This window comes from Boleophthalmus pectinirostris, unplaced genomic scaffold (assembly GCF_026225935.1).
Source record: "Boleophthalmus pectinirostris isolate CB_2022bp ecotype Guang Dong unplaced genomic scaffold, ASM2622593v1 HiC_scaffold_13, whole genome shotgun sequence".
Taxonomy (NCBI): domain Eukaryota; kingdom Metazoa; phylum Chordata; class Actinopteri; order Gobiiformes; family Gobiidae; genus Boleophthalmus; species Boleophthalmus pectinirostris.
The window spans coordinates 30,180,406-30,204,965 of record NW_026571036.1 but is presented as its reverse complement, the minus strand read 5'-3'; the positions used below and the strand labels follow the sequence as shown (position 1 = coordinate 30,204,965).

At 39.5% G+C, this 24,560-nt stretch overlaps 1 protein-coding gene across 1 annotated transcript; it reads left to right on the top strand.

Annotated features, from left to right (window-relative positions):
• The first annotated feature begins 109 nt into the window (after positions 1–109).
• LOC110168255 (sterile alpha motif domain-containing protein 15-like) lies at positions 110–6,776 on the top strand. Its single transcript, XM_020933681.2, has 3 exons — positions 110–358; positions 434–532; positions 5,454–6,776. The coding sequence occupies exons 1-3, from the start codon at positions 248–250 to the stop codon at positions 5,625–5,627; spliced, it is 384 nt and encodes a 127-aa protein (XP_020789340.1). The 5' UTR covers positions 110–247; the 3' UTR covers positions 5,628–6,776.
• The last annotated feature ends 17,784 nt before the right edge of the window (positions 6,777–24,560 follow it).

Genomic DNA, 24,560 nt, shown 5'->3' with positions numbered 1-24,560 from the left:
TCCGGTACATTTGGGCGGGTCTAATCACAACTCCAGCCAATCACATCAGGTCTTCTATCACCCGCCCATAAACGAAAAAGGCTTATTGGCTGTTGCTATAAACACAAACTCACTTACATTTTGGTGTCTGTTTCTTAAGAAAGAACTCAATAAATAACGGTAGTTGTCCTTAGATGTCTGTTACATTACGTAGCAGTTAATACCATGTTTTCATTTGTGAAATTTTAGGAATATTATCCACATTACAATGAAAGAATCGCTAGCTTCATCAATACAAACGGAGAACTTTTATTTCCTTCATTGGAGTTGTCAAGACGCAGCCATGTGGATTGAGTCTTTGGGATTTCCACAGTACAAAGTAGGTTAGCAGCAGCCTTAAGCATGTTTGACTGGTTTCAATAGCTTTTTATATTGTTTTATTTATATGTTACAGAAATGCTTTACTGAGAACTTCATCTCTGGGAGGAAACTCATTCACGTGAACTGCAGCAACTTGCCAAAACTTGGGATCACTGATTTTAACCACATGAAGGTATTATACAGTATTTACTATCAAAATTTAAGTTTTGATTAGTTAAAGGGCCCACATTACGCTATTTTGTGATCTATGATATAATGGTGTTTCCTCATTGAAAACATACCAGGAGTTGTGTTTTGTTTCATTCACACACACAAATTTAGGCTTAGAGTTCTTCTCTCAAACTGAAAACACTCCATTCTGTTCCATCTCCATTCTGTTCCATCTTGAGATGTCATGTAGTAATTCAGGAAGTGCTCCACTGTGTTTTTAAACTCCATACACCTTCACTAGAATCATTTGGACCATTTCCGCCCTGTAATTCTCTACTTAAATAAAGGTAAAATGTAGCTGTTAACTTGAAAACTCCCGCTTCATGACTTCACAAGGTGCAACAGAGCATTTTGAGCTTGGGCGACCTGGACAGACTAATAATAAAAGATCACTCAAACATGTGTGATTGAAACAAAACACAAAACTCTGGGTATGATATGCTTTAAGTCATCATAACATGACTTAAAGCTCACATGAGTCAATTTTGTGTAATATAGGACCTTGAAGATTCAATTACTCATTTTTAATACAACTACTTGTGCATGTTCAGCCTTAGATACTTTAAAAATAACTTCATAATCTCTATCAATTCTTCTATCAATCTTAAAGACCTGAATTCAGTTTTCTTTTATGTCATAATCAATCAGTAACCTAAACACGATTATGAAATAGACACATAAACATTTCAACACCACATTTTAACTAACTAAATTAATCAATACACAGAGGCCACATTTCATAGACGAAGTTTATCATATTTTCTGCGCAAGATCAATCAAAATCTATAATATGAATTAAAACACTATTAGATGTTAATCGATGTATTTTTGAAACCATGCTTTAGCTGTAGGCCTAATTGTGGTATTGGCAGATTTGCATTAGCCTTTACTGACACATCGATTGAACCAATTCCTTTCAAACTGCCTTGTTAAATGTGTCTATTTTCTTTATTACCTCTTGAAATGTCTCATATTATGTTTACAACTAAAATGCCTCTTTGCTTTTCCCTTGAAGGTCAGATTAAATAGGCTAAAAGCATCTTAATTTAATAGACAATTTTGCCAAGAAAAAAACAACTTCTTTAGTTAGAAAAAGATATGAAAATTGTATGCATTAAGACATGGGCTAATTATTTCGCATACAAATTTGCTGGGTTTCACATTGATGTAATTGGTACTTGGCACTGAAATCACACTGGGGGTGTTCTATGTGTATGCCTATTGGAGGAATGTTCAACAGTTACCATGGTGACATAATGCACACATTAGTAAAAATTGCCCAAAGTATTTTATTATATTATGAAAACTCAAGAAAGTTTAAAGGGCACATTTTCAGGAGCCCGTGAGCAATACGAGTGTTCATGGTTCTATTTAGAAGTTTGAGTTTCAACAAAAAGAGAGTGACTAACTGAAAAACTGTTGACTAATGCTCAAATTTTACGTGTGCACACAAATCATCTCACCTGTTGTAATTCCAACCAAGTCAGCCCTTTCTGGTCAAAGTGTGTTAAAATTAAGATCAGATTAGGTCTAATTTAAAGGTGCATTGAGTATATTTTCTGGTAGAGGGTCTGTCAAATGTTTTTTTTGTTTTTTTGTTTTTTCAGTGGAGTTATTGCTTTGTCTGGAATGTTCCACAATATGGTAGTACACCTTTCTATCTTCACGGAGACCAAACCAGACCAAGTTACAGGTCGGATCTGTGGAGAGGTGACCCCGCTAAATCAGCATGTCTGTATTTATAGGTATTTTTGAGCTATAAAACCACCTGTAATTGAATAAATGCAAGGTAGATCTGTTTAATGTCACACTGTGGAACATTCCAGGCAGAGCAATGACATCTCCATAGAAACAAGCAAGGGACGCCCAATCAAAAAGTTACATAGTGTACCTTTAACTAAACTTCTAACAAGTGCATTCAGAAAGCTTCACACCCCCAGAGAATATTGATAACATGAGTTGCAAAGTATCAATAGACAGAAATGGTTTGTTCCATGTGAATCCTTTTAGCAAATGTCAAGAGGCAATGTGGTGCAGTGGAATGCTCACAACAATTAAGTTTTGGATTCAATTCCCTGAACCTGTGGGGCCTTGTTTAAAGTAGGGATGTCAAGATTATCAGTAACTGTAAGTATTGTGATCACTGTGTTATCGTAAGAACTACAAAACGATAATTACGAGAATCTTAAAGGCATAAAAAGTAATTGACACAATAAACAAACAGCAATAAAAACAATAAAGAGATCTTATTCATTACTGATTTAGATACCAGGATGATCATAAAAACAGTCTTTATTTAGATATAAAAGTGATTTTCAGCATTAAATCATAGCACTATATTCCCATCTGGCCTTGTATCTCTGTAATCCTTCAGTGGTCCAGGTAGGTTCCATAGTGGTCCATGGGTGTATACTAGTCTATGTGCTCTTATACTTGTTCTTGCAGCTCAAGATCATTCTAAAGCTGTTCAGGAAAGGTTCATTTCTGTCTTTTTTTGTTGATATCTGCTCAAATGAGTATCTAGTTTCGATACTAGTTTTGGTGTCAATTAGTGTCGGATTTTTGATGCCCTGATTTCTCTCTAAGCAAATTTTCTTGAAGGTGCACTATGGAACATTTTGGTTGGGTGTCGATATGTCACTCCTCTGCCTGAAATGTTCCACAGTATGACATTAAACAGCTCTACCTTACACAGTTATTACAGGTGATTTTGTAGCTCAGAAATACCTAAAAAACCTTCATTCTAACTGTAATCCGGGTCACCTCTACACAGATCTGACCTGTAACTTGGTCTGGTTTGGTCTCCATGAAGATAGAAAACTTTAATACCATACTGTGAAACATTCCAGACAAAGCAATAGCATCTCCATGGAGACAAGCATTTGATAAACTCTCCACCAGGAATGTTACACAATGCACCTTTAATCATAATTTCAATTATTTCAATATTTGGGATTTCTATGTTTTCCATAATCAAGCAGCTCTTCCACTACATGCCTTAATTACATGACCAAACCTTAATCCCTTTCATCTATGAATCATCCACAGCTCGAAGCAAAGTTAGATTTTGTTTGCTAGCTTAAAACCGTCCTTCAGTTTGCCGTGTGCGCTTCAAGGCAAAGCTGATGTTTTAATCTTGGTGAAATCGCCTGTTGCATCTCTCTCTCAGTTGGAGCTCGCACTAAATAGGTTAAAACTGTAAATATTAGCTTTTCAAAGGCCTGTCTCCTGGTGTGGTGTCTACAGGTAATCTTGTCTTTATCAAAGAGGTTTTTTAAACATTTAATTATGAAATCTTATCTTACGCAATTGATACATGTTATCCTCAAAGACTGTCTGCTATAAAGTACATTTTGCTTACTTAACTCTATTTAGTTTGTAAGTCTAAGAAATGTTTTTTACTCTTGTTTTAAAATAGAATAAATATTAATACTAACTGAAACTCACATCACATTTATGATTCCATGGAAACAGAATATAGAACCATTAAACCATACTTTGGAACAGTCTGCATGGAGATTAATGCATTTCATACCGTAGTATGGAATATTATGGCCAAAAGAACACCAGCATCACCATAGAAACAAGTAGGAGTGGGTCAAACTAAAGGCCAAATAAAAGTCAGGTTTGTGGAGGTGCAAGCCCACTCAGAGTAAGGATGATTTTACTTGTTTAAAAACATGACACATTTAAGGGAGTGCTTTTATTTCTGGCTATTTTTGGTTTTAAAATTACACGGTGGGGCTTTAAGTGTAGAATAAAGAGTAAATGGGCATTTTTATATAGCGCTTTTCCTTGAAGGCCGTCAAAGCTCTTTACAACAAGGTACCACTCACTCATTCTTACACCAGTGTACGCAGACACTGGGGGCGAGGTGGGTTAAGTGTCTTGCCCAAGGACACAACAACAGTATTCATCTGTGGGAGCTAGAACTGCACCGCCAACCTGTGGATCAGTGGATGTGACCACTCAACCATTGATGATTTCTGTTGAGAGCGGGATTCAATCCGCCAACCTTCAGATCAGTGGACAAACGCTCTACCAGCTGCGCTACTGCCGCCTTATTTTGATAATTCTAAATGACCAGTTTGTGAGCTACTTCTTTCATTTGACACACATCAAAATCTATACCAATATAACAATGTGTTTAAATCTCAATGTTTATTTCAGTTCTGTAATTTGATATTATGACATAACTATCTCCGTCTCAGTCTGAGCACTTATTAAAGGTACATTGTGTAACTTTTCTGGTGGATGGTCCATCACATGCTTTTCTTCGTGGAGATGTTATTTCTTTGTCTGGAAAGTTTCATGTTCTGGAATTAAACCTTTCTATCATCATGGAGACCAAACCAGGCCAAGTTACAGGTCAAATCTGTGGAGAGGTGATCCCGATTACAGTTAGAATGCCTGTTTTTTAGCTATTTTTGAGCTATAAAGTTACCTGTAATAATATTTTTTAAAGAACTGTGTAAGGTAGAGCTGTTTAAGGTTATACTGTGGAACATTTTAAGCAGAGGAGTGGCATATCGACACCCAACTAAAATGTTACATTGTGCACCTTCAAGAAAATTTGCTTAGAGAGAAATCAGGGCATCAAAAATCAGACACTAATCGACACCAAAACTAGTATCGGATCAGAATGCCTGTTTTTCTAGGTGTTTTTGAGCTATAAAACCACCTGTAATTGAATAAATATAAGGTAGAACTGTTATATGTCATATTGTGGAACATTCCAGGCAGAGCAATGCCGTATCCATAGAAACAAGCAGATGATGGACTCCCAACCAAAAGTTGCATAACGCACCTTTAAACCTCAGTTGCCTCTGGCGCTGTAAACATGTTCTTAATCAAAGGCCTGCCCCCCGGTGTGCCCCCTACAGGTGATCTGCGGTCATGTGCGGGAGCTGTTGGGGATCACAGAGACCCCGTGGTCCCAGAGCATAGTTGACCCTCCACAGGACGTCAGGGCCCTGTACCTGGAGCAGAAGAGTCCGACCGGAGCCAAGGCCGACAGACTCACATACCAACAGTTCACCAGCAGTCTGCAACACTGAGAGGAGGGGCTGATGTGAGAGAGGAAGGATATAAACAGGTTTAAATGAATCTGTGGGGTTCTGTCTGATACATGGCTTCTGACTGTTTTCAAGGAATTATTAATATGTAAAACTTTAGGGGGCAGGAGTGCTACTTGGACGTGTAGAGATCTAAAATACAAAGTTGAAAAAGCTGAGGCACTCAACAAGAATTAAATAATTAAATGGTAATAAAAAGCTTGTGATGATTTTATACCTTAGAATTATTCATATATATTATTGTATACTGTTTTTTTTATTTAAAGGTGAAGTATGTAACTTTTATGGTGGAGCAGGTGTTTATGATGTTATCTGTCCAAGAAGTTACTGCTTTGACTAGAACAGGGGTGTCAAACTCAAATTCACAGAGGCCAAAATTAAAAACTGGGTTGAAGTCGTGGGTCAAACTAAATATTTATTGCAAAATTTCAACAACATGTTCTACATGTTTTCACTTCTTTCGAGATATGTAATGTTAAACCTTTTCTTATTTAAATAAATGTCTAATAATAATTTTGCTTAAGCATTGAATCCAGAACATGCATAATACAAAATAATAACACAATTTTAAATAAATAATGTTTCTATAGCCTATCTGTAGCCGGCGGGCAGCTCTAATACATATTTGATATGATCTCGTGAGCCAAATATAATTATATCAATGGCCAAATTTGCCATGTCTGGACTAGAATGTTCCATGGCATTAACTTCAATTTCCATGGAAACATACAGGCTAAGTTACAGGTCAGATCAGTGCTGTAGAAAATGTTTTTAAGGTATTTTTGAGCAATAAAAACACCTGGATTTGAAAAACAACAAGATGAATACATTTCATTTTAACATGTGGAACATCCCAGGCAAAGCAATAACATCTTCATGTCCTGGCTTTAATAATAAATGCTAAAAACTAAAGATTATAATGCTTTGACAGATGGTTTACTTTACAATTTACTCCCCACACTAGTGGCAAGCTACTTCCAATTGTCTTTAAATTAAAATTATCACCCCTCTCTCTGTAACTGCTGCAGTAAGCCTCATCATTTTGGTCTTAAAATGTTCGAATTAATCTGCTCTACATGATCCTGGGGTTTTTATTTTGCTATTTTGCATGCAATAAATTTCTATTCCTAATATTGAACTTGGCTCCAAATTCGCCCTATAACTGCAAGCCTCATGAGCTTCATTTGACTGGAGGCAAATGCTATAGGTGACGTCACACTCCCTTAGTCCACTTCTTTATACAGTCTATGGTGGTGAGGCAAAGGTATCAGGTTCTGCGACTGCTACAGCTACAACACACGTACAAAATACAGCATTTCCTGGTTTGGTTTACATTTCAGCTCAGTGTAACGGGTGGCGTGCGTCATGGAGGAGGTGGTGATATGAGTTGGTCCCACAGTAAACCACAGAACAATGATCTGAGCGTTTTACAGTCACCGCCTGGCCACCTGTCAGCTGACGAAGGCTCCACGCGCTGCTCCGGGTCACACGCTGGACGCGACATTAACACCTCCCACCACCAGAATGCTCCCTGTCTCTGTGCAACCACTCAACTGTATCCAGGATATAAGAGCTGTGACTGCAGGGTGCCTTTCCTCTATGTATCAGCCTGTATGAATATTCAAGAGGACATGTTGTATTAGGCAAAAGTGAGATTTAAGCCATGTTAGAATGCTGTTACATCCGCAAAAACATACCTGGAGTTGTGTTTTGTTTCATTCACACTTTGAGTAACCTTTTATTATTGGTCTGTCGAAATCTCCAACGCTCAAAATGCTCTGTTCTACTATGTAATGTCATCAAGTTTTCAAGTTAACAGCAACCTTCTACTAGTCTGATTCATCAGCCGGTTTTACTTTGTTTCACTACAAACAAACTCGTCTGACCTCGCAGCCTTAGATTTCGTTTGCTCGACGGTATGCGGGTACTTTTTTAAATTTAACCAATCACAGCTATTTGGTCATGACGGATGTAATGCGCTGCTAACGGGGTTAACTGGTATATCCTTTTTTTGCTTTTCCCAAATCCCGTAGGAAGAAGGTCAATATCGTCTTTCCCTTTGATAAAATTCACCAAACATTCACTTTATTCTGGCTTTAAATCCTCAATCTTGGGAATCGTTGACAACACTGACTATATCACTCTTTGCTGTTTGGCTGGTGCCCCAACTTGCACTTCCGGGGTTTTTGTGAACCATCTATTGTATTTTGATTCCTAACCTAGTCGCTGGAGAGAAATGAAATTGAGCGGAGGCACTAGGTGGCACCAGCCTGGCTAAGCATTTACATCTTGTTTAGCAGAAATTGGACATTCCCGGACTGAAATTACCCAAGCGAGTAAGTGGAGGATATCCTGTATTTACCACATGACATCACAAGGTGGAACAGAGAGGTTTCTGTTTGAGAGAAGCACTCAGACTAAATATGCAGAATTTGTGTGAATGAAACAAAAGACAACTGCAGCTATGTTTCTGACGTGGAAACAGCATTATAACATACATCAGAAACACAAGTGCTTTAACCCATATTCCACTACAAGGAAGACCTGATTGTGAAATTATCTTATGCAGACTAGTCCCGCTTGTTATGTTTCTATATCTGGCGTGTAATTGCCTCGAAAGGAGCCGCCTGGACTTGTTTAAACAGTTAGTGTCTCGGTGAATGCCTAACCCACTCACGCCGTACGAGTATTGATTTCCAGTAAATGTAACTGGATGGAAGTATTGATCGGCTCTGATATCCACAGAGCCGTTCACAATGACCAGGAACAACGCCTCGGAACGGCCAGGGGACAGGCATTACAATAGGTCAATCTACTCTATAGGCCCATAAACCAGTGAGTGCTCTGCAGAGACTGAATGAAGACCACGGAGATTTAAAGGTCCTATATTACGCAAAATTGACTCTTGTGAGCTTTAAGCCGTGTTATAATGTTGTTACCTGCTCAAAAACACACCTGGAGTTACGTTTTGTTTCATTCACACATTTAAAGGTTGTATAGAGGATTTTCCAAGGAACGAGAAATCCAGCGACTGTTTGTCCTTCTTCAAATGTTGCGCATGCGTGAAACCACCCCCCCTCCCCCACAGCTCCCTACGTAGAAACGCCTCCTCCCGCCTCCTCCTTACGCCAGAAACAGGTTTGTTTACAGCCGGTGCGCTGCACATGACTTGTAAACAACTAACTACAGTGTTGGTTAGGCAAGGCGGAGAAGTGAGGAGCGGGGGGAGGGGGTGTGCGGACATTTCGTGCGCGGACGAGAAGTGAGGAGCAGGGAGAAGAGCGGAGCAGGGAGAGGAGAGAGGAGAGAGGGGAGCGGTGCGCGGAGATTCCGTGCCCGGAGAAGTGAGGAGCAGGGAGAAGAGCGGAACGGGCAGTGGGGAGAGGAGCAGGAAGGGGTGCAGAGAAGGGTGCAAGGAGATTCCGTGCAAATGAACTAGCTACAACACGCAGCAGCAAGCTTTCTTTGCCTTGAAAATTACGTTTTCAGACATATGATATCGCTTTCGTGTCCTGAAAAACATTTGTCTAGCTCTTGGAAATAAAGTACGTTTTCATAATAAGCAGAAGTGACCTGTCCAGGAGTAATTTGGCGACCAGTGCGTCAGTCTTTAGACCCTTTTTCTGCTTCAGTTGCACCATCGCTGGAATGAATCTACAAGAATCACCTTAGTTTGGCTTCGCTGCTTTTCCCCTTGTCTTCTTCTTTCAGCGACCTCAAAAACGGACTTTCTTTTGCGGCGAACTGCTCCTGGATTCTTGTCTGCCATTGCAACAAACTTTGTGCTAACTGCGAGGAAGATATAGGTCAAAAAAGCCGCTAAGAACCGTTGCGTTGGTGGAGTAAACAGCGTCTTGCGTCTGTGGACTGTGTGACAGGCGTACGTAAGCCACGTAACGGCAGCGCGCAAGCAAGTCAGTTATGCTAGAAACGTAGGGAGTTTGATTGACAGCCTATCAGCTATCACATAACGAGGCAGTGTCGTTATCTATTGGCAAATGTTTAGCCCCACCACGTCCAGAGTTGATGAATTTTTATTCTCTTTTTTTTTTGGTCATCATAATTACAAGCCTACTGCACCTCTATAATGCTATCATTGACAATTTGAAACAAAAAAAATCCTCCATACAACCTTTAAGTAATCCTGCATTATTAGTTTATTTACATCTCCAAAGCTCTAAATGATCAGTTCTGCCTTATGATGTCATGTAGTTTTAGTTTTCAAGTTAACCGCTACCTTTTACCTTCTGTTTTGTTGCAGACTGGAAATTCCAGGGCTGAAATCATCCAAATGATTCTAGTGTGTATGCAATTTTAAAACACAGTGGAGCACGTCCTGTATTACCACATGACGTCACAAGGTGGAGCAAAGTGTTTTCTGTTTGAGAGAAGAACTCATCCTAAATATGCAGGGGATGTTTTTGATGGGGAAACAACATTATAACAGATATTAGAAAATAGTGTAACATGGGCTCTTAAAAGAATTTCGAAACAACATTGAGAGATTAAAAGTGGTAAATATGTATTATAAAAGTGATCATATTGTTATCTAATAATGATTTTAAAAGGGTTGCAAAAATAAGTCAATAAAAATACAGAAGAATAAATACTCAACAGAACTGAAATATTAAGGCTACGTTTACATGATGACACAAAAGTGGCATCGCGTCTTCACTTTTTAGGAAATCTGTGTGCATACGGTGACGCAAAAGTGTGTGGAATTCGATTGGATATGCATGCCATCCAACATGTTTGTTTCTGTGTACTGTAGGTATGTGACGTAAATGCGTACACAACATGAGCAAATCTGACCAGATTTTTGCGTCTTGAGTGGAGCATATTCAACTTTTCCACTCTGGAGGGTGGTTTCCGATTTTTGCGTTTTTAAGCCCCAAAAACGCCGTCACCATCTAAACAAAAGGCACTTCCGATATAATATTTTGCAGTTTTTACCTGCAAGCGTTCTCGTGTAAACAGGCCCTAAAAGAACAGAATCTCAACATTCCTTCTGATGGTGATGAAGCTAACTAAAGGCACTGCTCTGTCTGAGACTCTGTGACTCAAGTTAACTTTAATCTGAGCTTTCTGACATTCCCGTTTAAATAACATTACAATCTTTTTTTTTCAGTTAGTCACTAGTTTTCATTGAAACTCAAACTCCTAAACATGAAAATTTACAGGCTCCTGAAGATGTGTTGTGTAAATCCTGTTTGAAAATACAATGGTTTTTCAAGATATTTTTAGCCATCTGTGATTGAATAAGTAGGTAGATGAGCTCAATGGTAAATAGCTTTGAGACTGTTGTATAACTTTTATATTGAAATACATTGCCTCAAGGTTTTGCATTTGTCCAGTACTCCTTTTGGTGAGTGAAGGAGTATTAAATAAGAACTGTCATTACACATGCAGCAAATGACCCTGTGACAGCCCCATTTATCTGCGTATGTGACCAGAACATGGAATAGCCTATATGATGAATGATAATGATAATTTTCTACACATTAACAATTTGTTGTCATATTTGTCAAAAGCAATTTAGAAGTGCACTGTGGCATTAAAGGGCTTATGCCCTTTATAATGCTGTTTCCTCATCAAAAACATACCTGGAGTTGTGTTTTGTTTCATTCACACAAACCCTGCATATTTAGGCTTAGTTCTTACACAAAAAACACTCTGTTCCACTTCGTGATGTCATGTGGAAATACAGGAAGTGCTCCGCTGTGTTTTTAAACTCCATACACCATCACTAGAATCATTCGGATATTTTCAGTCCTGAAATTTAAAAGATTGAGAACTTTGCACATCATTTACTTGAGACGGGTGCATTGGAGGAGAGGGAGAGGGAGAAAAATCCCGCACACCGTCTTACTTGCAAAATGTGAGATCTATTAGGACAAACAGTGCAATGTTTCGGCACTAGTTTGCATGTTGTACTGTTTGTCCTAATAAATCTCACATTTTACAAGAAAGACGATGTGCAGATTTTTCTCTACAGTCCTGAAATTATCTAGCCAGGCTGGCACCATCTAGTGCCTCTGCTCAGTTTCATTTCTCTCCAGCAACTAGATCAGGACTCAAAATACAATAGAGGGTTTGCAAAAAACCCCAGAAGTACAAGTTTGGGCACCAGCCAATCAGCGAAGAGCCATATCTTCAGTTTTGTCAACGATTCCTGAGATTGGGGATTTAAAACCGGAACAAAGAGAATCTTTGGTGAATTTTATCAAGAGGAAACACGTTATTGTCCTTCTTCCTACAGGATTTGGGAAAAGCGTAATATACCACTTAGCCCCGTTAGTGGCGCATTACATAGGTCACGACCAAATAGCAGCAATTGGTTAAATAATAAAAAGTACCTGCCTACTGTCGAGCGAACGACTAACACTGCGAGGTCAGACGGTTTCTTCAAAGTGAAACCGGCTGATAAATCAGGCTAGTCAAATAAGGTATAATTCTATAAATGTTTATGTACAAGTCAAAATAGAAAAATAAGTAATATATAAACTCCATACACCTTCACTAGAATCATTTGGATATTTTCAGTCCTGAAAATGCTAATATCTAATATCTAATGAACAAAAGTTAACTTGAAAACTCTCGCTTCATGACATCACAAGGTGGAAGAGAGCATTTTGCATTTGCAGCTGTATACAGAATGATACAGGATAACTCAAACGTGTGTGAATGAAACAAAACACAACTCTGGGTATGTTTCTGAGAAGGTAACACTATTCCAGGAGTACATTTTGAGTAACCTGGGACCTTTAACTGCCGTGTATTGGATGATGAGATTTGTCTTGTACATGTTAAGATACACCAACATCGGATCTCATTATTGGATTATCTGATTTCTAGTGGCCCATACTGAAACAAACACCCCATAAAACAAATAACCGTCCTGTTTTGTTCTCAGCGTGGCCTCGCACTGCTCCAAGCCCTTGCAGCATTCCGTGCCATGTAGCCCAGAGTTCAGCGCGCATGAATTAATAATGATGCCTTCCCTTCCCTTCCTTCGCCCGTGTTAGAGATAGCTATAGACCGCTCCTGGCTGTGGGAGCTCTGCACACTGCACAAACGCGTCCTCTGTGCACGCGCCATTACCATTCCGCGCACGACACCTCTGGTCAGAAATGGAACCGCCGACTTGCTGCTTGACAGTTGTCCGGACCGAGGGCAGCTTGGAGCGAGGAGAAATTATGTCAGCAACCTTTCACTCAAACTGGGATTAACTCGCAGTGAGCACACCAAGGGGGAAACGGCTGATAGCGTTATACGAACATCTGGCGGGATTGTCGGCTATAGAGCGCAGCGAAGAGGACCCTCTGCTGTCATCCTCGCTGCTTTCTATCTATCCATCCAAATTGGAGATATTATTATTAAGCCTGTGTCGCTACAAAAGGCGTTTTCTCTCGCGTCTGGGGCTCGGATGCGCAGTGCTTTTGCTTCGCACAGAGGAAGCGAATGCCAACAGCTGCAACGTACCTTCTCCACCATCTCCAACACACCCAGGACATAACCGTTATCCGTCTATCTATGTACCAACACCGTTTTTTTTTTCTAACCAGGAGATTAAACGTTTTGTCAAATCAACGCGTTTGGTAAGCTTGGTTTCTTCACGCTTCAAGGAAATGGATGCGAGCCCGTTGAAATAAACCGAAGAAGTGCCTTTTGGGGCGATGCATTTCTTGAAGGGCAACGGTGCGTGTTTGGAAGCAGGCCCGTACATGCTCTAAGTAGGAACCTGCTCGTGTGTGCTCTAAGTAGGAACCTGCTTCATAGGAAACTCGTTAACACCTGGATTTGCGCTTTGGATACGTTTGGATTTAAAACTAACCCAAAATGCCCAAACGCGCCCTGCGGATGCTGTTTTGACTCGACTGGATTGCCAAGGTATGTTCCAATATTTTGACCGTGCGTAAAGACGTGATTGGTTAGAGGAATATGCAAGTGTCTTTAAAAAAAAAAAACTGAGTTAGAAGTTCTCTCAGGACACCCCACCCCCACTCATCCCCTCATCCCTATCTCATCTTCGCTCTTTTCTTCCTCCGCGCTTGGTTCAATGCTCTCTCCATCTCTCCCCCCTCTCTCTCGCTGTTTTTTCTCTCTATCTATCCTCCCTTGTGATAGACTAGGGTTGTGGCCACTATCCCAAGACCTGCACCGCAAGGTCAAAATCGTCTCATTTGCGAAGTACAATAGTATTTTTAGTCCCGTTGCTGACTGGGGCTTTAGTCTGTGTACACAAGCACAAACGTGTGTCACAATCGCGTTCCCACAATTAAGTGATTGGCCAATGTAGCCTCTGTATGATTGAGCATTACGAACGCACCCCTGTAGTCTGGGTTAAGACCTGGATTATGCATGGATTACACCTGGTTTAGTCTTGGTTCGGGTCTTTGGTTTAGTAGTTAGTTAGTTATATATTTAAATCATGATCTAGTCCTGGTTTTGTCCTGGTTTTTATTTTTACCCTGGTTACATACCTGGTTTAGTCAAATGCTGGGGTTCTTGGTTTAGTCCTGGTTCAGCCCTTTGCTTAGTCCTGGTTTAGACCTGGTTCATAGATGGTTTAGACCTGGTTTAGTCTTGGTTCAGGTTTGTGTCTTAGTCCTGTTTTTTCATTAGGTAAAACAGTTTTAGTCCTGGTTTAGTCCATGTAGGCCGTTCTAGACTACGTGGTTTATTCTAGGTTAGGAGTCTTGGGTTAGTCCTGGTTTAGTCCATGTAGGCTGTTCTAGACTACCTGGTTTATTCTAGGTTAGGAGTCTTGGGTTAGTCCTGGTTTAGCCCTTTACTTGGTCCTGGTTTTAGACCTGGTCCTGGTTGGCAATTCTTGAACATTTTTATTTTTGCCCTGATTTAGTCCTGGTTTAGTGCTTGCTTGAATTCTCGATTTAGCCCTGGTTTAGCCCTGTGTTTAGTCCTCTTTTAGACCTGGTTTAGATCTCTGCTTAGTCCTGGTTTAGACCTGGTTTAGTCCTTGCTCAGATGATGCTTATTTTCGTCCTGGTTTAGTTCTGTTCTTTTTTTTTTTTTTCCTTTAGCATCTGACAGTCCTGCTTTAGACCTTTGCTTAGTCCTGGTTTAGCCCTTGTTTTAATTCTTGGTTTAGACCTGGTTTAATCCTTGTTTGAATCCTTAGTTTAGTCCTGGTTTAGACCTGATTTAGTCTTTGTTCAGACTCTTATTTTAGTCCTAGTTCAGTTTTCTTTTTCTCATTTGCTTGAACACCTTGAGTCCTGGTTTAGACCTTTGCTTAGTCCTGGTTTAGACCTGGTTTAGTCCTTTTTCTGGTACATATTTTCAACCTGGTTTAGTTCTGTATTTCTCATTTGTTCAAACATTTTGCAGTCCTAGTTTAGACTTCATTCAGTCCTGGTTTAGTCCTTTTTTAGTCCTGGTTCAGACCTGATTCAGTCCTTGTTCTGACACTTTTTTCACCCTCTTTCAGTTCTGTTTTTCTCATTTGCTTGAGCATCTTGCTGGTGACTAAAACCAGCCTGTCTTACGCTCATAGCTGGATTGCAGGAGTATTACTTTAGCTGTATTATTCATTATTAGCCCGGAGGATCATTGTATCATCAGCTACAAAGAAAGAAGCAAAAACAACATGCCCACATCTCATTTTACTGCTTATATGATTCTGTTACAACACTACCTATTAATGTTTTTCGATGATCACGTAGCTCATGGCTGCTGCTACCTTTTCTCTATGTGTGAGACATAATACCTCCTCCTCCTCACTGCTTTTGCTTTTGCACACCAGCTGACCCAAATTTGGCAGACTGCGAAATGAGATGCTGTTTTTGGGATGAGAACCTGCATTTTTTGTTCCAACTATGCAGCCCTCAAAGCATATGTTTGATATATTTGGAGATAATGAGAGATTGTACGTTATTTTGAGTGATTTTAGAGGTAGTTGGAGGAGAGGAAATTTCTCACAGGCGTTTGAAAGAGAAGCGGAGGAGAAGGCGTTTCAGTTTGGTGGAGCTTAGGTGCACAGTGTAACTTTTCTAGTGGGTTCGAAATGTTGTTGCTTATTAACTTGATTTTCCCTCTGGGTCAATAAAGTATCTCTCCCTATCTCTGTTTGTCTGTCTCTTAAATGTTTTATCATCCCCTTTTTCAATTATACTTTATTTTATTGCTCAAAATACATCAAAAACATGATCTCTTCTGTGAGCAGAGTCACCTCTCCCACAGATCAGACCTGTAATTCAGTCCGATGGAGTGAGCTGCTTTTGTCTATGGAGATAGAAGTTAAATGCCATACTGTGGAACATTTTATGCAAAGCTATAACAGTATGGAGATGCATTTTAAACTTGTGTTTCAATTTTTTTTATCCAGAGAGAAACTCCCAGTATGCATTTCAAGCAGAACCATTGGAATCTAAGGGTCTGTTTACACGAGAACGCTTGCGGGTAAAAATGACAAAATATTTTTTCGGAAGTGCCTTTTGTTTAGACGGTGATGGCGTTTTTGCGGCTTAAAAACGGCCAAATCTGAAACCAGCCTCCAGAGTGGAAAAGTTGAATACACTCCGCCGTAGCATTTTCGTCGACACTGCCCAAGACGCAAAGCTCAGATCTGCTCACGTTGCGTACACGTTTACGTCACATACATCACCACCTAGCGTCATCACCCAATCGAATTCCACACACTTTCGCGTCACCGTATGCACGCAGATTTCCTCTCGAAAACGCTCATCTAAATGCAGAATAAAAAGTGAAGACGCGACCCCACTTTTGCGTCTTCTGTTCAGACCATCATCATAAAAACTAAGATGGGCGACAATAGCTCAGTTGGTGCTTGTCTTTTGATTGAGTGTTTGTCCAATGATCCGAAGGCTGACGATTCGATTTTAGCTCTTACAGATGAACGCTGTCATTGTGTTCTTGGGCAAGACACTTAAGCCACCTGGCCCCCATGTGTCCGCGTACACTGGTGTGTGAATGTGTGTGTGAATGGGCGAGTGGTTTCTTGATGTAAAGTGCTTTGAGTGCCTTGAGGGTGGAAAAGCGATACATTAAAAGTGACCAATTACGATTTACCACGAGACTTTCTTTGTAATACTGATCTAATTGATGCCAGTTTTAGTTCTGTTTTATAGTCTGGGTGTAATCCTGCATTGTAAACATGTTTTAGTTTTGGTTTAGCTGTTTAATTCTGTATAATGGTCACATATATTGGTCACAAAGTTCTGGGTCAGACCTGATTTGCAAGGTTCATAACTGGTTCCAGTATTGATTTAGTCCTGGTTTTGAGCATAAATTGCAAAGAGATAGTCACAATGCTTGTCCCAAAAAATGATCCAATTCTTCCACCTTACTGGTTAATCACAGGTTTTCCTCCAGGTTTCCGTTCATTATCTGCTGTTAACTGACAAGATACCCTCCTAAAACCTCTTAATGATGTGAGAAAACCCCCTTTGATTTCCGTGGGGCGGTGTACAGGCCGATGAACACAGCAGTTCTATTGATGCAGTGGGCTCTGCTTAGTATGCGATTCCCCTGGCACCACCCACCCTCCACCAGCACTTCACATGTCTGAGAGACCAAAGAAAATACATGTGTGAACTACATCACAATCACGTCGAGGCGATCGAAAGGTTTTCATAACAGAACGCAAAAGGCTAATCAGAAGAGCCAAAAAAGTACAGTACTGTTACTTCAAATATATTATTACTCATGTCTGAACTGCCTGAGTGCAATATCTGATGTATGATGTGAAGTTTGTGCATGGATTAAACACCAAATAACAGACAAAAACTGGTATTTAAAGGACCTGTATTATGCTATCTTATGTTGTTTCTTCATTAAAAACATGCTTAGAGTTCTGGTTTGTTTTAATCACACATTTTTAAGACACAAAGCTTGCATATTTAGGCCGAGTTCTGCTCTTAAACAGAAAACACTGTGTTCCACCTTGTGATGTCATGTGGTAATACAAGAAGTGCTCCACTGTGTTTTTAACTTCTAAACACCTTCACTAGAATCATTTGGATATTTTCAGACTTGGAATTGCCAATCTCTGTTGAACAAAAGGTAAAAGGTAGCTTGAAAACTGCCTCTTCATGACATCACAAGGTGGAACAGACCATTTTGAGCTTTGGAGATGGACACAAACTAATAATAAAGAGTTGCTCAAACATGAATGAAATGAAACTCACAACTACAGGTATGTTTTTGATGAACTAACAGCGTTATAACATGGCTTAAAGCTCAGAGTAATTTTTGGCATAATATAGGACAACATGAAAACTAAATCATGTCTGAAGGGGCGGTACAAGAACACACAAATGTTTAAATTATTTAAAACTGTTAACGTAAAGCTTTTTTTTTCCTCTTGTCCTTTACTCACAGTGGGTGAAAGTTACCAAAGTCTTACTCTTACTGTCAAATATATTACCCAAGTAAGAGCATGAGTATACTATATGGGGAGTATATGTCTAAAACTACTCCAAGAAGTACTATCTTATTCAAAAGGCGTTCAAGTCAATGTTAATCTAACTAAGCACTCTCCACCTCTGCTAATTAGTCCCCATAGTGGTCAAGTGGCAGAGTGGATCCAGCTATGTCCAATAAGTCTTATGCTACACAAAATTGACTCTTGTGAGCTTGAAGCCATGTTATAATGTTGTTCCTTCCTCAAAAACATACCTGAAATTGTGTTTTGTTTCACTTTGTAATGACATGTAGTGATTGTGTTCAAGTTAACAGCTACATTTTTCTTTTTGTTTAGTAGAGATTGGCAATTCCAGAGCTGAAATTATCCAAATGATTCGAGAGAAGGTGTGTGGAGTTTAAAACTTCCTGTTTTACCACATGACATCATAAGTTGGAGTGGTTTCTGTTTAAGAGAGGAACTTAGCCTAAATGTGCAGGGTTTGTGTGAATGAAACGTGTGAATGAAACAAAACACAACTCCAGGTCTGTTTGTGATGAGGAAACATTATAACATAGATCCGAGAATAATGTAATTTAGGGCCTTTAAGTAAATGGGAATGTATATCAAAATCTAAAACAGCATCAGTATTGTTGTAACATAATGAAACCTCTTTTTCATATTTTAAAAGATTAGATGAGAGATCTTGTTCTTTGTCCTCCTCTTTTCTGTTACCATGCCACCACAACAAAACAACAAATTATGGAGACTGAAATAGAGCTGAGCCAATAATCAAATTTTAATTGAATCAAGATCAAATTGTTTGTAATTGTCAGTGATCGGCTCTTGGGTCGTTTTAATGTAGAAGTCCGCGGCCAATTCTCTGTCAGTAAAAGCGTCTGGTTTGGAGCAGAGTTCAGAGGAAGAAATCTGACTGTTTACTGCATCAAATAGCCCTCATTGTAACCCTGTTTTCTGTATAATAATAATATTGAAAGCCATTTTGATCAATTTGTCCTGCTTTATCTTTTTTACGCCTGGTTTAGTCTCTGTTTCAGACCTTAAAGGCCTGTACACTATTTTCTGATCTACATTATAATGTTGTGTTCTCGTCAAAAACAGACCTGGAGCTGTGTTTTGTTTCATTCACACATGTTTAATACATAAATCCTGGATATTTCTTTGACTTCTTCTCTCAAGCAGAAAGCACTCTGTTGCACCTTGTGATGTCATGTTGTAATACAGGAAGTGCTCCACTGTGTTTTTAATCTTCATATATGCCCATGTTTTATTTCCTAGTGGATGCTCCTATTGTCAAAGCCAATCTTTTCAAGACTTTTGAACCATATCTCCATATTGTAATTGTGTGGTTGTTGGATATTCTAACAGCGGAAAATGGCTCGAGAAATGGTTTTGAAAGTTTGCGAACTTCATAAATGCAAAACGGAAATGAAAAATAATGAAAGGCGAAGGCGATGGGCAGTATTGATACACAGGAAGGACGAAAAAGGAAACCTTTGGCTGCCTAAGAAATCATCCAGAGTTTGCAGTGAACATTTTGTATGTGGAGTGACATCAAAGCGGGATCCCATTTGTTAAGTGAGAGGTACAGAAGACAAACAGGCTGAGCTCGCATTTTCTTGTGCTTGTGGTTTTACAGCAACATCACGTCTTGTTCACTTTGCAGTGGAAGGTGTTTCTTGGCGAACAGTTGGTGCCTTTTGCTTTGGCGTAGACTTTTTAAATTTCGTAACCAAGGTGTAGCGAGGAATCGGGATTTTGCTTTGATGGCGCTCCACATACAAAATGTTCACTGCAAACTCGAGATGATTTCTTAGGCAGCCAAAGGTGTCCTTTTTGGTCCTTCTTGTGGATCATTACTGCCCATCACCTTCACCTTTGCAAACTTCCGAAGCCCATTTCTCGAGCCATTTTCTGCTGTTAGAACATCCAACAACCACACAATTATGATGTCTGAATCCCATTACTAAAATATGACAATATCAGAACCAGAAACAAAAGCGATATAGTTCAAAAGACTTGAAAATGTCAGCGTTGACAATAGATGCATCCCACTAGGAAATCAAAAATCAAAATCTAAAAGTATGCATTGCGCAATGACCGGAAGTCGGAAATTCGGGATGCATGTATTGTCCATTTCTATTGAAGAAAAGGTAAACGTTAGCCAGTAAATATCACTTTATGACATCACACGGTGGAACAGAGCATTTTGAGCTTTGGAGATATAGACAGACTAATAATAAAGGGTTACTCAAACATGTGTAAATGAAATAAAACACTACTCCAGGTCTGTTTTTGAGGAGGTAATGGCCTTATAACATGGCTTAAACTTCACAAGAGTTGAATTTGAAAAAAGGACCTTTAATTAGTCCAGTATTAGTCCTGTTTTAACTCTAGTCCTGCTCCCTACAAATCCAAGTGTATTAGTAGCACTGTGTGAAATGTTTGTCACTACAGCTGACAATGAATCAAAATTAGCAAAAAAGCTGCTATCATTTAACCAGTAATAAGCCATCATCACTCCTCTGGCTGTAACCCAGAAATCTCTTCCAAAACGCGGCGCCCCCTGGTGGTCCCTGATCTGCTGGGGGCTTTTGTTCTAAATATTACGAGGTGATCTGAAAACAGTCGCGGTTTGTCTCACCCAAAAATCTGACGTTTGCAGTGTTGCCATGGCACCCAGGCTGTCACACAGTGGAGCTTATTCATGCAGCTTCCTGTTATCTGCAACATTTTGAGGACTTTTTCTCATTCAAGAGATAAGAGTTATATTTTGTTTTGGATTGTTAATCGCTATGGCAGCTGGCCTATTTTTAACAAATCATTTTGAAAACCGTGAGTACATGCAGTGCCGTCCTCTAATATTGGCATCATCTGTGAGTGACCAAGGCTGTAAAAAGTACTATTAAAAAAAACTTCTATATCAAAGGTGTTTTATGTAACTCTTCTGGGGGAGGGTCCACCACCTGTCCCCATGGAGATCATATTGCTTTGCTTTAAATGTTCCACAGTATGGCATTAAACGTATCTATATTCGTTGAAACAAGCACATGGCATCACCAGGCCAAGTTACAGGTCAGATCTGTGAAAAAGCAAGCAGGCTCACTGTAAGAATGCATGTTTTTCAAGGTGTCTTGAGCAATAAAAACACCTATTTTGGAGTGAATACAAACAGATACATTTAATGCCATACTGGGGAAAATTTTTGTCAAACCAATACCATTTTGAAGGAGACAATTAGGTTGTGTTAGCCTGATTCATCAGCCGGTTTCACTTTGTGGAAACCATCTGACTGTCTGCATTAGGATTTGTTCGCTCAACTGTAGGTGGGTACTTTTTTTATTTAACCAATCGCTGCTATTTGGTCGTGATGTATGTAATGCGCGGCTAACGGGGCTAACTGGTATATTAAGCTTTTCCCAAATCCCATAGGAAGAAGGGCAATAACGTCTTTCCGTCTTTGAACACAATCTAACCACAAAAATCTGCCTTGGTTGGAACTAAAAGGTGAGATGATTTTGTGCTCTTAAAAAAGTCTCTCACACAGCAAATTACATCCACAATGTCACACTCTCACCTTCTTGTTCAAAAACAAACACCTTAACAGGATCATGAACTGATGACAGGCTCCTGAAAATATGTTGTTTAAATAAATTTTCTAACTTTTCTTGAGTTTTCAGACTTTTTGACCATATTTTCTAATGTGTGCATTGTGTCTCTATGCTAACTGCGGAACATTCCACCATAAAGATACACATAGAATACCCCCAGCGCGACGTCACTGCAAAATATGACTAGACAGTGATAAAGCCAGACTTCTCCCTCCCTCTCGTCCTGTTTGTTCAGAATGTGTGGACTTACAGGAGCGTTTATCCGGCAAAATACAATCTCTGCAGCACAGTCAAAATATGATCTACCTCAGCCCCAGCAGCCACACACTGCAAAAACAGAACTCTACATTACATCAAATCTGAAGAACTGTCTCAATTTGAGTAGATAAAGGTGCACTGTGTAACTTTTCTGATGGCGCAGGGATAAGATGTTGTTGCTGTTCCTGTGATGTTCCACCTGGCACTAAAGGTCCAAAACTGGCTCTTGTGACCTTTAATCCATGTTATAGTGTTGTTACCTCCTCAAAAACATACCGGAGTTGTGTTTTATTTCATTGACACATGTTTGAGTAATCCTTTATTAGTCTGTCTACATCTCCAAAGCTCAAAATGCTCTGTTCCACCTTGTGATGTCATGTTGTTGTTTCTAGTGAAGGTGCATGGAGTTAAAAATGGTGAAGCACTTCCCGTATTACCACGTGACATCACAAGGTGGAACAAAGTCTATTCTGTTTGAGAGAAGAACTCAGCCCAAATACTCAGGGTTTGTGTGTTAAACATGTATGAATGAAACAAAACACAACTCCAGGTGTGTTTGTGATGGCGAACACTTAGCCTGATTCGTCAGCTGGTTTCACTTTGTGGAAACCGTCTGACCTCGCAACATTAGGATTTGTTCGCTCAAAAGTAGGCAGTTACTTTTGTTTATTTAACCAATCGCTGCTATTTGGTCGTGATGTATGTAAGGCGCCACTAACGGGGCTAACTGGTATATTAAGTTTTTCCCAAATCCCATAGGAAAAAGGGCAATTATGTCTTTCCCCTTGATAAAATTCACCAAATATTCTCTTTGTTCCGGCTTTAAATCCTCAATCTCGAGAATTGTTGCCAACACAGAAAGTATGGCTTCGTCTTTATCCATCTCAACGCTTTGTTTACTGTTGTGCTGTACCACAAAAGGGACCCAGACAGATGCTTTAGTTTGACGTTGTGGCTTCAGAGCTCTTCTCTGATTGGCTGGTGCGTGGTCTACAATTTCCAGGATTCTTGCAAACCTTCTAATGTGTTCCGATTCCTGACCTAGTCACTGGAGAGAAATGAAATTGAGGGTGGTGCCAGCATGGCTAGAACACTATAACATAGACCAGAAAAAAGCGTAATACAGGACATTTAAACTTAACTATCTCTGCGAATGTAGAAAATGTTTCAATATTGGTCTACATTGAACCAGGCCTGGATGTCTCATTATCTCCATGGAGACAAGCAGTTGGCTGAACCGCAACCAGAATATTACACAGTGCATTTTTAAACTATCAGATTTTTCTCTCATTTTTATTAAGGCATTTCAGACTGGTTTTAATATGTTTTTCTTTTCTTAGATAAACATTATCGACTCATTGATGGATTCCTAAATTTCAATGTTGTGTTACTCTTGGAAGTCTTATTCAGTTGGCAGATAATTTATTAACTGGCCAGCCAGAACCACATGCTCCGGCCAAACTTTACAAAGATGAGTGGATCTGGAGCTGTATCCTGTCTCCCTGATTTCAGAGAGCGTGATTGAGAGGTGGATTAGCCAATCACTGAGACGCATGCTCCACTCACGTCAAAAACAAACATGGAAGTTTACACATAAAAAAGGATAAAAAAAAGCCACAGAGGACTGAGAAACAGCACAGATTTTTACAGAATCAACAATCAAAGCACCAATCTATTGCTTATTTTAGGTGAAAGAAGTTATATATTTTGTTCTGAATGTTACGAGAATTTTGGAGAGCAGATTTCTTCTGCATTTGAGAGACGTGAGAGAAATTAGCGGCTGTGGTTGGATCGTCTCAATTCTGGACGGGGGGCTGGATGCTCAAGCAAGATAATTTAGTTTGTGGTCTAATAAGTGTCTTCAAATTAAATGGACATTAATATTCTGATTCCTACTGTAAATATGCTTCAGTTTGGTCTCTTGTTCTGACAGAGGATCTTTTTCTCTGTTTGGTCAATACCTCTTTACCATCATGTTACAGTATAATTTACCTCCTGGACTCATTCATGTTTATTTTTGGATGTTCAATTTCTGTCGGTTAAACACGGTGAGAATTTGAGACGTAAGATCCAGAAAGGAGGAAGAAAATGTGGAGTGACAGTGAAGCAGTGGTTAGGAGTTTGCACACCAACCAAAAGGAACTGTTGTGGTGTCCCTTGGCAAGACACACGGCCTTGTCCAGTCCACTCTTACATTATTGTGTTACAGTAGGAAGGGCATCTGGCATAAATGCATGTAGCAATCATTGACAATACCTTACAAAAAGTGACCAAGCTTTGCCAAAAATACCTTGAAATGTTGTTATATACATTTAAATATGCACTTTTCTAGTTGAGGATTTAAATATGTTATTGTTTTGTTTGGAATGTTCCACACTATGGCATTAAATCTAAATGTCTTGCATTGATTCAATTCAAAATACCGTGAAAAACATGCTTTCTTTGCCTGAGCAGCCAGTACCTTCTACATTCTGTTTGAAACCAGAAAAGACTAGAACTGGACCACAGAGCGTGAAAATTCTTCATCCAAACTTGAGAAGATCCAACCACAGTTGATAATCTGTATCACATGTCTCTTAAATGTGGAAAACATCTCTCAAAAAATGTTGTAATATTCAGAATATAAAGTATGTAACTTCT

Bases quoted from the DNA above. Each gene is read 5' to 3' on its own strand.
- LOC110168255 (XM_020933681.2), top strand. From the start codon at position 248: ATGAAAGAATCGCTAGCTTCATCAATACAAACGGAGAACTTTTATTTC. The intron at 359-433 runs GTAGGTTAGCAG...TATATGTTACAG, and splicing joins TGGGATTTCCACAGTACAAA to AAATGCTTTACTGAGAACTT. The intron at 533-5,453 runs GTATTATACAGT...TGCCCCCTACAG, and splicing joins CTGATTTTAACCACATGAAG to GTGATCTGCGGTCATGTGCG.